Consider the following 15,282-nt stretch of genomic DNA (forward strand, 5'->3'; position numbering starts at 1 on the left):
CACAGACCAGCATTTTATAATTTAATGGTGTCTTTCACCCTAATTCAACTCTGGGAAAAATAAACCTAATAGGACAAAGGCAAGGAGGTAGTCCCCAGGTAATATTTTCCCTCGTGTTTCCTCAAGGACTCTTGGTATTCTTTGGACTGTATCTTATCTTTGCCACTGTGTTCTTTCCTATTTGTTTCCCCCCCACCAGCCACCTTTGATTTAGCTCCATGCAGTGAGAAAGAACAATACTAAACATTCAATTACACTGCATGAAGGCAGACAACGAAATAGTGACAAATTTTATAAATGCTGGTATACAAGAAGTCTAAATGCTAAGTTGGGTGAACTTGAGTGCCTGTTATTAAATTAGGTTATTTATATAATAGGCATCACAGAAACTTGACAGAACAATGATAATCACTGGACATGGTAAAACCAGGGTACACAATATATAGGAATGATAGTAGATCATGTTGCTGGGGGAATGGCACTGTGTGAAATAAAGCAGAGTCAAATATAGTACAAATCTTAAATGACTCAGTGCAATAGAATCTCTATGGATGGAAATTCTATGCTTGAATAACAAAAGTATAGCAATGGGGTAATACTACTGATCACCTTACTGTAATGGTGAAATGCTCAGGGAGATTAGAGAGTCTACAAAAACAAAATCCAATATTGAGGGATTTCAATTATCCTCATATTGATTGGATACCTGTCACCTCAGGATAGGATGCAGAGATAAAATTTCTAGACACCATTAATGACTGCTTCTTACCTGGAACTCACAAGGGGAGAGGCAATTCTTGATTTAATCCTAAGTGTAGCACAGGATCTGGTCCGAGAAGTGAATATAGCTGAACTGCTCAATAATCATGATCACAATGTAATTAAATTTAACATTCTTGTAGGGGGGGGGGGAGAAAATAAATCCACCACAGTAGCCTTTAACTTCAAAAAGGGGAATTGCACAAAAATGAGGCGCCTAGTGCAACGGAAATTAAAAGGAACACTCACAAGTGAAATGCCTGCAAGCTGCATAGAAACATTTTAAAAACACCATAGTAGATGCTCAAACTATATGTATACCCCAAATAAATAATAATAAAAAAAAACTACAGGAAGAGAACCAAAAAACCACCACCACAGCTAAACTAAAGAGTGAAAGAGGCAATTGGGGGGGAGAGGGGGTCAAATTCTATTGAGGAAAAAAGAAAGGAGCATAAACTATGACAAGTTAAGTGTAAAAGTATAATTAGGCAGACCAAAAAAGAACTGAAGAGCAATTAGCAAGACACAAAAACTAATAGCAATTTCTTTTAAGTACATCAGAAGCAGGAAGCCTGCCAAACAATGAACGATTGAGGTGCTAAAGGAGCACTCAAGGAAGACAAGGCCTTCATGCTTTCTTACTTGTACATGCAGATTAAGCTCATTTCTCACTAGAACATTTTTTAAGGCCACACATCCCTATTTACCTTCCTGATTTTATCTCTGAAACCTTCCAACTTGCTCCTATCCTATAAGTAGATTTTCTGCTGTAGGTATTCCAGTTACCTGGATTAATCTGGCTAATTCCCTCCTATCACACTGATGTCCTCTACCCCTCCAAAATGAACGGGGAAATGACCACATTCTATGATATCCACATCCAATAGTGCTACCAGTATTTCACAACACTGCTACCATCCCTCTACCCCTCTCCTCTCCAATCCCTCATTAATCTCCCACTTCTTTCCACTCCCCCATACTGGTATAATGGTGTTATAACTAGGCTTGGAAGGATTAGATTTTTGGCGATAAATGTCAGTTAATATCAATTTCACCATACACAAACTGAAAAAAAATGTCCATTGATGATAATAAAAATTTATAGATAAAGAAAAATGTTGCTTGAGAATTTAAGAGTTTGATATAAAGATATTTACTTTATATAGTTTGCCACATGAGGTTGACAATTTATCTTTTAATAGTTAAAGCTTGAAATTTTTTAATCTCACTGTCATTAAATAATTATGGTCTGACCCCCTTCATAATTTCCCTCAGTTATGAACATTAAAACAGACATAAACATACAAAATGATTAAAAACAAACATCAATATTATCAGTCAAAATTATAAAAAATAAAAATAAAATTTTCCCATTCCTAATTAAAACTGACCGTATTTCTGATGAATTGTGTCAGTCAGTGCATCTCAGTATTGAGCATAGAAGGTTATTTAATTGTTACAAAAACAACAGTTTTGAATACAAATGCTGGAAATATCCACCTTTGTTGCATATAATTTGTCATATTATAGGGAGATATTTGGTACTTTACTTTCTTTCAACATGAAAAATTCTCACACTAGTATAAAAAATTGAAGGTCTGCCTTAACCTACCAGTAAGTAAGGAAAAACACAGACTCAGTTGTTCTCCCACTTACCCTTTTGTGCCTGGATATCACAGTACAGTATGAAACAACAGCTGCTATTTTGAGGTCTCGTGCTAAAAAATTGGCGAGATGAGGCTGAAATGTCCATTCTGAAGATTAGATTTGCATGTGAGTAGACTACAAAACACAAGTTTACAAAACTTAAACTTCAAAAATTCAACAAAGTTATCTAGTTTTCATAGAGATTCTAAGTACAGCTTGATTTTATTTTAAAAACTGATTTCTGGAACGCTTAAAAGTATTTTCAAACAGTTACAGAAGTCATGTCTGACTTACATTACACAATAGACCAACCACTCTATACTTTATAAAATGGTTTAATGAATGCATGCATGCCTGATACAATGATCAATAAATTTATTGAGTTCAAATTATTTACTGTTGTAAACATTTTACAAAAGCATTGTGATTTATCTGGATATACAGTCCTTGACGGAAGAATTATTCAAACAGACAGAATCAATGGCACATTTAAAAATAAAGCTGATGAGACCGATTCTGCATATTCTCTTTCAACCTAATTCCAGCAAGAGAAATAGCATGGTATAAAAAGTGTACAGCAAAGATTGTTCCTACGATAATGTCAAATTCTGGAAACTGTAAATACAAATAAAATGGTTGAACAGTGAAAGTCAGAATTGTAACCAGACAGAAATTACAGTAAGAATTCTTTCAATCCAGTTATACTTAGCTGTCAAAACAAAGTGTTTCTTTCCTTGTCAGTTGACTATAAATTCTTTTCCAACAGACAGCAAAACTTTGGCAAGGTGTTGAAAATAACTATTAAAGTTCAAGACACAGTCACAGCATTTTTTTTGTGGAAGGTGATCTGTACACCAAGGCTCAGAGGTTGTTTGTGAAAACTGGTTCCATGTGGAAAAAAGTGCAAATGTCCTGCACAGATAGCTTTAAAAGCTGCTGGTAGAAACATTCACCAACAGAATCTTTGTTTTCTTTTTGCATAGTTCACACATCACTCGGAATGTGAAAAGGGTGTGCTGTTTTTGGCAAGAGCAAGAAGGAAGTGATATTGGTGTGAGTTGCCATGGTGGGCATCCTGGATCCATGCAAAAGTCTAGGTAGAATGCTGCTACCTGATGTTATTAGACACTGAATACTGATTTTGTTTTTGCTGAAGCAGTTCTGTAATAGCTAAAAGCTTCTTTAGGACATGCTGTTGAAAGAAAGTAATAGTAATATTATGCAGAAATAATTAGGCAATAATTAGGAAAATATCACATCAGGAAACCAAATTTTCTTGATATGTGTTTTCTAGTTCTCTAACTTTATAAACTTCCTCATGACTTGTTTTTATTCATTGGTGTGCATGGCTTTCTATTACAGTTTAAAGTAAAATGAAGACAACTAACTGATTTAACTCCTTGGTCTTTAAAACAATGTTCTGATCTGAAAAGTGACTGTAAAAATAACATTTGATTTAGTGAGAGAAATACTCCAATGTTATAAATTTAAATGTTTAATTAAAAAAGAATTAGGAACTCAAGCTGGGATATAAAAGTCAAGCTGAATTCTCTCCTCCTCACACATCAGTGAAAAGGATACTGTAAGCCAAGATCAGTTCTAGTTACCTCACAGGTCAGAACTGAATTTGGATAGGCAACTGAAACAAGTCTGCTGACTGCACAAAAAGAATCAAAATACAGTTTTTCCCTTTTTGGTGTTGGCTCCACAGGGCTATCAGAAGCTAAAAACAATCAGTAAAGACTGAAGTTAGTTACTAAAATAACTCGGAGTAATTATATAGAAAAGATGCAATTTTTACATATTCACTTTTCAGCCAGAATTGTAGGTTACTATGACAGAAAGTGGCCTGCAGCTATTAACTGAAAGGTACTTAACTGCCTCATGCTGTGGTTCTCAACTGTCAGCTCTTTTCCTCCCACCAGAAACGGGTTCAGAAAATTTTTCTTAAAGGAACTAAACTTCACTTACAGAAATACAAATGTATCAAAGAAGCTATGATAGCTCATCGACACCCTCAAATCCTTCTCTCCAAAAAGGTGCTTTAGTTTATTTTATGCTGCTTAAATTAAAGTAGTGTTCAAGAACAGGTGTCAAACTGACAACCCTGTCCCCTTGTCTATAGTCTCACTCACTCACCCCCAATATATACCACTTTAATGAAAGCTTATTCTATCCTGCCTTACTCGTTTGACCATTCTCTTTTCCTTCGTTGTCAAGACTGTCACTGATGATTATCACTGTAATAGTTGTTAATCAATGCATATAGGTTATATACACATCCCACACCATATTAATAGCTATTCTGAGCATGTAATTAATATATTATAATATAATATATACGTGTTGGCTGATCATACTAAATTATACTGTGCTTATTCTTGCTCACTTGTGCTAAGATATATATCCCACAATGACCCAGGCAAGCATAGCTCTGCACTTGGCTTAGGCAAATACAAATACTACTTGGATGAGCATTATAAAACAAAGATACGATGTGGTACAAAAACATAATGTAGGATGTATGAATGCTTTGTATTAAGATGCATTTTTGTGCCCTTAACATTTGGAATTTAATATTCCAAATGAAAAAAACTGGGAAGGACAGAAGACACCAAAGACAACACTGGCACAAGCTTGCTAGTTAAACTTTGAGTGACACGAATGATGCTTTGAAACGTGCAAATAGCCATACTATAAAAGATGGCTGGTTCAGGGGGCATTTGGGAAGCATATCTTGAGTGTAAAGTGAACTGAAAACACTGCAAGAATTCACTTCCTGGGAAGGACTGGCGATGTATTAACTTTCTTTCCTGCACCATATTGCTTTGTCTTTAGAAAATAAATTTTGCTGAGCTTGGTTATTTGGTCTCAAACATTTTAACACCAAACTGCAAATGTAGTTGGCCATACACTTTAGTAGATACAGCAGATTAAGAATTTGTCTTGAGTCACTTTCTCATAGACCACTGAAATTTGATTACTATTAATCTGGATTGGATTTAAAGTGCTTTCTGGTTCTTTCAGAAACAGCTTATATAGGGCTTGAGAAGGCTGTACTTACACTAATCAGATAGATTACTTCATCAGCACAGTATTATGACTGTGAGGTTGCTTTAAAGGCAAATATGTTCCTAAATTTCTTTCTCAAGGTGGGTAGAAGTGCTTTGTAGCAGACTCAAAAGCCCTGAAAGTGCCTAGAGGAGGCCTATTTACCAGAAACCAGATTTCCCTATCTGATAGGCTCTGTGGGCTACTAGTATGGCATGTTTTTTCCTATTTAGAAATGTGAATGTTGTTTGTTATCTTTTCAACCACTATTTCATTTCAGCTTCTTGGTATGTATTAACTTTGAAAGCAAAAGTTGCAAGCTTTTTTTTTTCCACGGTAAGAAAACTATCCAGGCCTTCAAGAATTGTTCTGTTTAAACTTTATAATATAATATACATAAAAATAATTATTACTGTAATATTCATTTTACCTTTCACTGCCCTGAGCCATCTCAAATTTCCACATCCACAAATTTCAGAGTTGTTCCACAAAAACAAGCAGTATATGTTTTTGGACCACTAACTGCAAAGAGCAGTCTTTTTATTGTTAGAATTCCCCCAGTAGACAATTCTAGCTACTACACTGTATGAAACAAGTATAGCTGACTGCTATAGTCTAAGGCTATGCCTCCACTGACGGCGGCAAATTCGCCGCCGCCAGATCGATTTCTCTGGATCGACTGAGTGGTCAGTGAAGACCCGCTCAGTCGATCCAGAAATTGACGTATTAAGACCACCTTCTCAAGTGGCGTAGCGCTGCGGTGCAGTGAGGACAGCGTGCAGAAGAGAAGCAGATAAGTCGACGGGAGTTACACACGTTTTTTGTGTAGCTTGCATAACTCTGGTTGACTGCTGCCGAATCTCAGAGGTAAGTGTAGACAAGCCCTAAGTAGATTCAGATAGAACCTATTTATCTTAACTCCTTAGTACAGAAACATAAAATAAGAATTATTAAATTTGCATCAGTGTTTAGTATAAAACAATCAACTATCTGAGATGGGGTATTATTGCTATACCGACTCTTACCTGCATTACGCCTCGCTCATTACTGAGTGTCCGAAGCTCATCTGAATGTGCCACACAAATCTCATGTAAGGCTGCTAGATCACGAGACAAGTCAGTTCTAGAGTGTTCTGTAGTGTCTGGAAGTTCAGGTACATTCTTTAACAAGAATTATAAAAGGGTATTTAGAATGGCAAGTATGCATAAAATAGCAAAGTAAGTCACAACACATCATTCCACCAATCAACTGTACTACACAACACATTACTTTCAGTACTGCAGGCAGTTACATCATAACGTTTATCATATTATTCTCAATCAGCCTAGACTTCTACCCATGTTCTCATACCAATTATTCACTTATCCTACACCAATAATACTATTTAACTTTTAAAAAGACATTTGAATGTAGTTAGAGCCAACTCCTATACTGCATCCCCTGTACTTTATTAGTAATGGCCACTCCGGTGTTGCTGATCACTAATGCACCAATTTCTTTTGCAGTTGGAAGGGCAATAATCTGGTGCTACCATCCATGCTATCTCTTTGAATTGGCTAGCAAAGGACTCTCTGAGTGGTATTTTCATCTTTCTACCTCTTCCCCTGCAGCTAGAGATGATGCATCCATGTATTTAATTTTCTACATTTGCAGATAGCAACAGCAAAAATGGGGAGAGCAGAAATTAACTGGAAAGTTAATGAACATAGTAGTGGACCAGATATATAGTAATCAGTTAACATTAAAATAATAAATTAGTGGATTCAAATGTATTTGTACTTATTAAAATTATGTATTGAAAATCAAGAGATTCCAAGTCTTCAGACACATATAGTAATCAGTATTTAAAAACAACTATTTGGCCTTAATTGCAATGTGACTTATTACGCAGCTTAATGGAGTATCTCTTGTAAACGGCAATTTCTATTGACTGTACCAAAAAATTAGTATGAAGTATCTTCCAAAGTTACTTATTTAGACTCTGATTCATGACAGCATCCATATTCAGCAAAGCACTTAGGCACAAGTTTCTATGCTTTCTTGAACAATCCTCTAAAACCGAGATTCCTGGTTTAGAAAAATAATGTCTTATACCCACTGTTACTCCTATTACAGCATTTGCATGGTATTAAGTTACATTGTTTGATTTAAAGTGACCGGTAAATCTCAATACTCTTTAAACCTTGAAAATTTAGAGTAATGCACAGATTGTCTTAAATAGCTAGGTTAAGCATTCAGCACCTTAGTAAATTAAAATTCAACTTTTTTGGGGGGGGGGGAGGGGTTTTCAAGTTTGCCAACCTCCGCAATGGATCCTGCAAGCCTATAGATAACAGTATTTTTTTTTTTAAATATGGTTTTACAAAATGGTGTTTTTGGCAAATCTCTGCAATACTGTAAAAAAATAGGATTCTCTTGCTTCAATTCATGTCTGCAGTGGTGTTCTATTGTGGGTCAGATATCTATACAGCATGTGTTGGCATGGCACACTAAGTTAAGATCAGTGATTTGCTCAGTCTCTGAGTATTGAGACCTTAAAGTAAGTTGTAAATTAACAATATACACTCTTACCCCAAGTTCATCTAAAAACATGATCATGCGATGTTTGTTACTCTTGATAAATGGATTTACCCCCTCCATGTAGGGCTCCTAAAATTTAAAAAGTATTATTAGAATAATTAGATACTAATTTAGTCATACATACCTACTTACAATAAACATACAATAGTTTGTAGAGCTTATGATTTTGCAATATAATTTCAGAATGGGTTGGGTTCACTTCCTATTTATGCCTTAAATTTGATAGTTGCTACTTGAGTCTTAAGAACGTTAAATAACTTTAATTTGCTATTGCAGTTTTTGCACTCCAGATTGATTCACATACAGTTTGTCTTTAGATGTATGCTGGCTGTGCTATATGTTTGGAATTATTCCGTTCTGAAAGATGTTTCAGACAATTTCCCCAATTCACAACTACAATAAGAAATTTTACTACAATACACTTTCATATCTGCGGCCTAAATATCTTGATTTTGTCCTTTTAAAGTGGTTAAAATTTCAAATTACTTTTGTGTGTCAAAACAAGAGTGTTTTAAACAAGATAAAACAGTTTGAAATCATTCTTCAACATGTTATGGTCCACAGATCCATTGCAGTGGTACGTCAGACCATTTGCAGCTTGGGAGATGAATTGGGATTGTCAGGCATTGGCAACAGAAGAATGTCCCACCCCTTAAAGATTCCTCCTTTGTTTCTGCCACTCCAGCAGCTCAGCCAGACCTCTCTGCTGCAGAGATTTCCTGAGAGAAATTCCAAACTTTACTGCAAAGTGATTTTAGCTCAGTATGTCTAATTCCCACCTGCGTTCCAGGATTGCATTTGCCTTTTGGGAAGACTGTCCCTTCAGTGGCATTTGCAGTGCCCTATGGAGTAAGCTTGATCAAGAAAGTCAAAGGCAAAGAAGAAAGATCTGTATTTCCTGCTTCATGCCCTTATTGAGTGTCTCACTGTGGAGCTCAGATGGCTCTGTCTTCAGCCAGTCTAGACAGGGTCACTTTAGTCCCCTTCCCGGGGCAGAAAAGGAGCCAGGCATGTTAGTGAGATTAGCTCTGCTGAGCAAGATGCAGGAGCAGCCTCAGCAAGCCAGTCCTGATGCTTCCAGGAAAGATACAATAGAGAAATTGGGATTTTCTTCCACACCTAAAAGAGATGTAAACTATTGGGCTATTGCCACCATCTGCCATTGCAAGTTGCCATACCCTAACTATTGGACTATGGTTTCCAGCTGCTGCTGTGGATCACTATGCCCTTAGAGCCATGATATTTTTCCCAGCTTCTGCTGCAGGTTGCTATGCCTCAGCTAGCCTCACCTCCTCCTCCAGCCTGTAGAATGACAAGAGGGACAGCAGCCCATATGCAGAAGAATAATCAGACAATTAGGAGCCTCTTAGCTGACTACTTTTTTTTTCTATACCCTTGGCTTACATTTTATGAGGACAGAAGGTTCTTCAATGCACACCTGTTCAAATTCAACCTTGTATCACTACTAAAGGTGAAAGTGTCTATCTTCTCTGGTACTCAGGAACTCAGTGTTTCTAAGTTTCTCAGACAATCAGGAACAAACGGCAGGGGTCTTTCTGAAACATCTGAATAAGTTCCCACAGGAGGTTTATTCTCACTTCTCTTTTTACCATCTAACAAAAAATTCTTCCATTTTGGATAGGGATGGCAGCTCTCCACTCCCACCCCCAAATCAGTCATTACCCTTTGATCTGAAAAATGCTCCCAAGGTCTCTTCCAGGATCATAATTGTATTAATACTGGCTTTAAATAAGGAAATTCACTTTCATCATGGGCAATTTTTCTGTTCAGGACTCTGTACAGAGAGAACTGAAAAACACTCATTCAATTTCTGGAGTATCTTGGATTCATGTTAAACAGACACATGGTGCCAGGGAAGTCAATCACAGACCTAAGATGAGGATGTATTCTAGCAGGTGTAAGGTCTCAGTGCAGAAGAATGAAAACTAAAATGGCCATAAAGGAAGTTACAGAAACAAAAATTAAATTCTTACTGGAACCTGGTGGGAATGCTATTCTCATTCTTTCAAAGACATGCTTCAGGGAACCATGGTGCATGGGAAACCTGATCCAATAATACCTGTTATCCTCTCCAAATCTTACCCTACCACATCTGCTGGCAGACAGCCAGGTCCCATTATAAATCCTCCACTCTCCCTCAACTGAGTACACAGAATCAAATTTTGTTGAGAACATTAGAGAACAACACGGAGTGATCCTCAGATGCCAGGAAGGGGCTCATTCAAGTCCCAATTAAATCCAGGGAATAGGTACCAGAGACAGTGCACAGCATCCATCAGCTGGAACACAATGATTCACTGAGGTCTCAGAGCACTGCTCCTTTCATGAATAGATTTGTTGTGATTGTGACAGTCATCATGTCATAAACAATCCAGGAAGAACATGATCTGCCCTACCCCAGAAATAAAAATAAATTTATCCTGTCCTTGACAGGAAAGTTTCCTATCTCTATATGCACTGTCCATCAAGAGAGAGATGAATCCAAGGCTTAGATAGCAGAAGTTGGATTGAGCAGAATGGAACCTGTACCCACAAGACACCTCACTCACTGTAAATCAATTTGGTGGGCTGGCAACTGACCTCTTTGCACCTGAAAACATCTGCAAAGTACACTGTGGCCTCTCCATGTGTCAGGATCTGGGATGTGAGGTGGTGAATGACCTCTTTCGTAAAACTGGACAAGATACCTGCCATATAATTTCCCACCTTTTCTAGTGCTCCCCAGTTTCATACCAAAGATAGGAAGGAGAGAACACCAGTGATGTATGTTCTTTATGCCTTTCTGGTTGAAGAGGCTATGACTCTCAGACATAGAATGTCCAGTGCTAGGTTAATAAGGTCTATCTCACAAGGGTCTGTAATTGCAAAAACAAGTCATCCATCCAGCACCAGACAGATTCAAAATAGATACCTGGATGAAGCAAATATCACCTAAAAAAAGTCAGCAAATAGAACTTATTCTATTCTACTGGCTGACACAAAGTCCACACTTTAGCTACTGTTTTAAACAAGTGAAACATAACCTTGAGTTCTTCCAGAAGGGCCTTGATGTGAATATATGAAAATATCCAAGCAAAAAGGTCAAGTCACTGTATTATAATGCTATTAGCACGCTCAAGAAAAGGAAGGGGTTTTGTTTGTTTAACAAATCTCAACATTAAATGCTTCGTAAGAGCAAGAACCCTACAAGGTCACAGACCATGACCATAGAACCTCATTCTTCTCATTACAGCACTGTCCAGATGGAACCTCTTCAGGAGGTATCGTACTTCCTCTCAATAAAAGTTAGATCTCCAATAGCTACTATCTCCAATCAGATGAATTTTGAAGTCAGGAGCTTTCTTGGAGTCAATACAGTATTGTGCTTTTAATTCAGACAAATAGTAAATTCAAGAAATATTTTCCCTCTGTCAACCAGTTCTTCACAGCATCTCTGGACAGAGAAGGCATGTCTCCTGTGTTGAGATCTGGTAGACAGCCACGTGGCCATCAATACATAAACTCACCCATGGTTCCACCTGTTGGCCAATCCAATCTTTTAGCCAATGCCATTTATTGGCAGAAGTCTTCTCCAGACCTAGTATCCAGGGGGAGATGGAGGATGTATAATATATCTATATGTATATATGTATAATATAACCTGTTTTGGATGTTCATATTGAAAGGATGATCTCACTTCCCAACCCTGAGGCACACTACTGTGAAAATCCCATTGTAATTGATCTGTAGATTTAGCACAATGAAGAATATGAAAATTTCTGTCCTCACTTGAAAAATTCCTTTCTTTGAGTAATAAAGTCCAAAGATGCAGTGTGCCCTGCAGACAACTTGACATCCAGAGCAGCCATGGAAATTACCATCTGAAAATGTGGGTTTGTTTTCATTAGGGCAAATTTCTCACATTCTGTAGCAGAAGCTGATTTGCTTTTTCTTCAACCTATAGTTAATACAATCTGTAATTTAGGAAAGCAGAGCTGAATTATCCTGGCTGTAGAAAATGTCTCAACTGAAAAGAACTTTAGCAAGCAGAGCACCCCTCTGCTGCCAGTCATTGAAAAGAGTGCTGCTGTCCCCCAGCTGCAAGCAGGAAAAAGGACACTTATAATGGATCCATAGACATTAGCACAAATAAGAAAGGAAATGTTCACAGAACAGAAACCAAAAAGATGAATATAAGAGGCCTACATAAAACACTCCACTGCGCATGGGACTTTAGATCTGAATGCATCAAGAGGGAGACTTGCAGTCTCTCTCCCTAATTTTGGTTATGATTTGTAGTGAACACTTCTGGCATATCACTATGCAATCAAAGCTTTTTTTAAAAAAAAATAGCAACTCCAGAAAGAGGGGAACTGATTTTTTTTGAAATCATATCAATAGAAGCATTTGCCTGCTTTTGGGAACAAAGTTTTTGTACATATGAAATATTTTATAACTGGGATTAAGCTTTGGACCAAACTAACAAACATTACAATACACCACACTAAATGGATAATCATTGATTTTGTAACTTCTTTGACCTATGCCACATAGGGCAAAGATTTCACATTATTTAATTATAGTTTAATAATACATATTCACCTTAGCTCCAAACTCAACCAGATTTGCTAAGTTTTGCACAGACTTGGCGACCAGCGTCAATGTTCTTGCAGCAGTGGAAGAAGGAGAATCTAGAGGAAACACATGTAGAAATGTTACAGCTGATTTCAATTGAAACTACAATTAAAATTTTGTATGGTTAGTCATGTCAAAATATTAATTTTCTATCCAACACTCAAAGAGTGATCCAGGTATTATAACCAAAATAAAGGTTCAGTTTTACTACATACAGTAGTGGGCATGAGCGTGGGGAGAGAGACCTCAAACAATTGGTGAAGTTGATTTTAAAAATATTCACTAAATTCATGAAAGGAAATCAATGTGGCATTTTCACACCAGACTTCCTACAGCAATGGATATTTTTTTCTGCCTATGCAGGGAAAAAGTCACCATTTTTGGATACATCCTCACACTCAAATGAAAAAGTAGTGCTTTCTGAAAAAGCTGTTTGAGATGGACATTAAGCCTGTGTGTATTAAGTAAAAGAACAAACACAAAATTTCCATAAAAATTGGAAGTTTTCTTACTGCGGGATGCTGCTTCATCATCAAATTAATGAATGTTTTTCAGTTCAAGAATATACCTAAAGAAAATACTTGTATCCACATGCAAGTGATCCTGCAGTGTCATGAAAATCTGGCTACTAATTTATATGTTAAATTAAAAATTACTAACCACGCCCATTTCCTTTCAATGCAAAAAGGAACACAAGCTGGACATTATACATCAACTTAAGTTTTATCTGTGAATATGTACAGTAAACATGCACGTTAATCAAAAAGCAAGAATTCACATGTTGAAGATATATGTCTCAAGTAGTTCGGATTTCTTTGGCCCATTCAATTGCCAGAAATGAGACACAGTGAAAATGTTAGTACCAGGAGGTGGTTATAAACAGAGAACTAGCTCTGGAAGAGAAGGTTAAAGGACTAGAGACCCAAATGTCAACCCTGCGGTGCATTACAGAAAACAATGTCTTTCTCCATCAGGCACAGGCAGAGCGTAAGGAAGATTCAGAGAAGGCCGGGCAGGCGACAATGAAGAACGTGGAAGAAAATTGGCAGCATGTGACCTCCCGAAGAAAGAGAACCCATGTGCCCACCATGCAGATAGAAGTAAGGAATCGTTTTCATCCTCTCTGCACAAGTACTACGGCGGAGAATGATTTGGATCATCAGGAGACCCGTTTGATCAGAAGGCAAGAGATGCATTCTCCTAGGGATGGGGGTTCCACGACCACCATTCCAAAGAGGAAGAGAAGGGTGATGGTGGTCGGGGACTCCCTCCTAAGGGGGACGGAGCCATCCATCTGCCGTCCGGACCAGGAAACTAGAGAAGTGTGCTGCTTGCCTGGAGCTAGGATTAGGGATGTGACGGAGAGACTGCCAAAACTTATCAAGTCCTCAGACCGCTACCCCTTCCTGCTCCTCCATGTGGGCACCAATGACACTGCCAAGAATGATCTTGAGCGGATCGCTGCGGACTATGTGGCTCTGGGAAAAGAGATTAAGGAGTTTGAAGCGCAAGTGGTGTTCTCGTCCATCCTCCCTGTTCAGGGAAAAGGCCCAGGTAGGGACAGTCGCATTGGGGAAGTAAATGCGTGGTTACGCAGGTGGTGTCGAAGGGAGGGCTTTGGATTCTTCAATCATGGAATGCTGTTCCAGGAAGAAGGATTACTAGGAAGGGACGGGATTCATCTAACGAAGAAAGGGAAGAGTATCTTCGCAGACAGGCTGGCTAACCTAGTGAGGAGGGCTTTAAACTAGTTTCGACGGGGGACGGGGACCTAAGCCCGAAGGTTAGTGGGGAAGAGGGACACCACAAGGAAGCAGAAGTAGGAGGGTGCAGCAGGGGAGGCCTCCCGATTCATACTGTGAAAGTAGGGCAATCGGCTACTTATCTCAAGTGCCTGTACACAAATGCAAGAAGCCTGGGGAACAAGCAGGAAGAACTTGAAGTCCTGGCACAGTCAAGAAACTACGACATGATTGGAATAACTGAGACTTGGTGGAATAACTCTCATGATTGGAGCGCTGGCATGGATGGGTATAAACTGTTCAGGGGCGAAAGTGGGGAGGAGTTGCACTGTATGTAAGAGAGCACTATGACTGCTCTGAGCTCCAGTATGAAACTGGAGATAAGTCAGTTGAGTGTCTCTGGGTTAAGCTTAGAAGCAAGAACAATAAGAATGATGTCCTGGTGGGTGTCTGTTACAGACCACCAGACCAAGAGGATGAGGTAGATGAGGCTTTCTTACTCAGCTAGGGAAAGTTTCCAGTTCACAGGGCCTGATTCTCATGGGAGACTTCAATCACCCTGACATCAGCTGGAAGAGCAATACAGCAGAGCACAAACAATCCAGGAAGTTTTTGGAGAGTGTTGCAGACAATTTCCTGGTGCAAGTGCTGGAGCAACCAACTAGGGGCCGTGCTTTTCTTGACCTGCTGCTCACAAACAGGGAAGATTTGGTAGGGGAAGTACAAGTGGGTGGCAACCTGGGCAGCAGTGACCATGAGATGGTCGAGTTCAGGATCCTGACGAAAAGAAGAAAGGAGAGCAGCAGAATATGGACAATGGACTTCAGAAAAGCGGACTTTGACTCCCTCAGGGAACTGATGGGCA

At 38.5% G+C, this 15,282-nt stretch overlaps 1 protein-coding gene across 1 annotated transcript in view; it reads right to left on the reverse strand.

The window, feature by feature from the left end:
* Nucleotides 1–2,728: 2,728 nt before the first annotated feature.
* The window catches only part of RASA1 (RAS p21 protein activator 1), a 116,845-nt gene continuing 104,291 nt past the window's right edge, over nt 2,729–15,282 (reverse strand). The window contains exons 22-25 of the mRNA XM_067568725.1: nt 12,643–12,731; nt 8,032–8,109; nt 6,486–6,620; nt 2,729–3,601 (exon numbers count right to left, since the gene is read on the reverse strand). Coding sequence (XP_067424826.1) covers nt 3,518–3,601; nt 6,486–6,620; nt 8,032–8,109; nt 12,643–12,731 — 386 coding nt within the window. The 3' untranslated portion in view covers nt 2,729–3,517. The remainder of the gene's footprint in view (nt 3,602–6,485; nt 6,621–8,031; nt 8,110–12,642; nt 12,732–15,282) is intronic.

Source organism: Emydura macquarii, unplaced genomic scaffold (assembly GCF_026122565.2).
Source record: "Emydura macquarii macquarii isolate MOO-44397 ecotype Brisbane River unplaced genomic scaffold, CSIRO-AGI_Emac_v2 contig_2897, whole genome shotgun sequence".
Lineage (NCBI taxonomy): Eukaryota > Metazoa > Chordata > Testudines > Chelidae > Emydura > Emydura macquarii.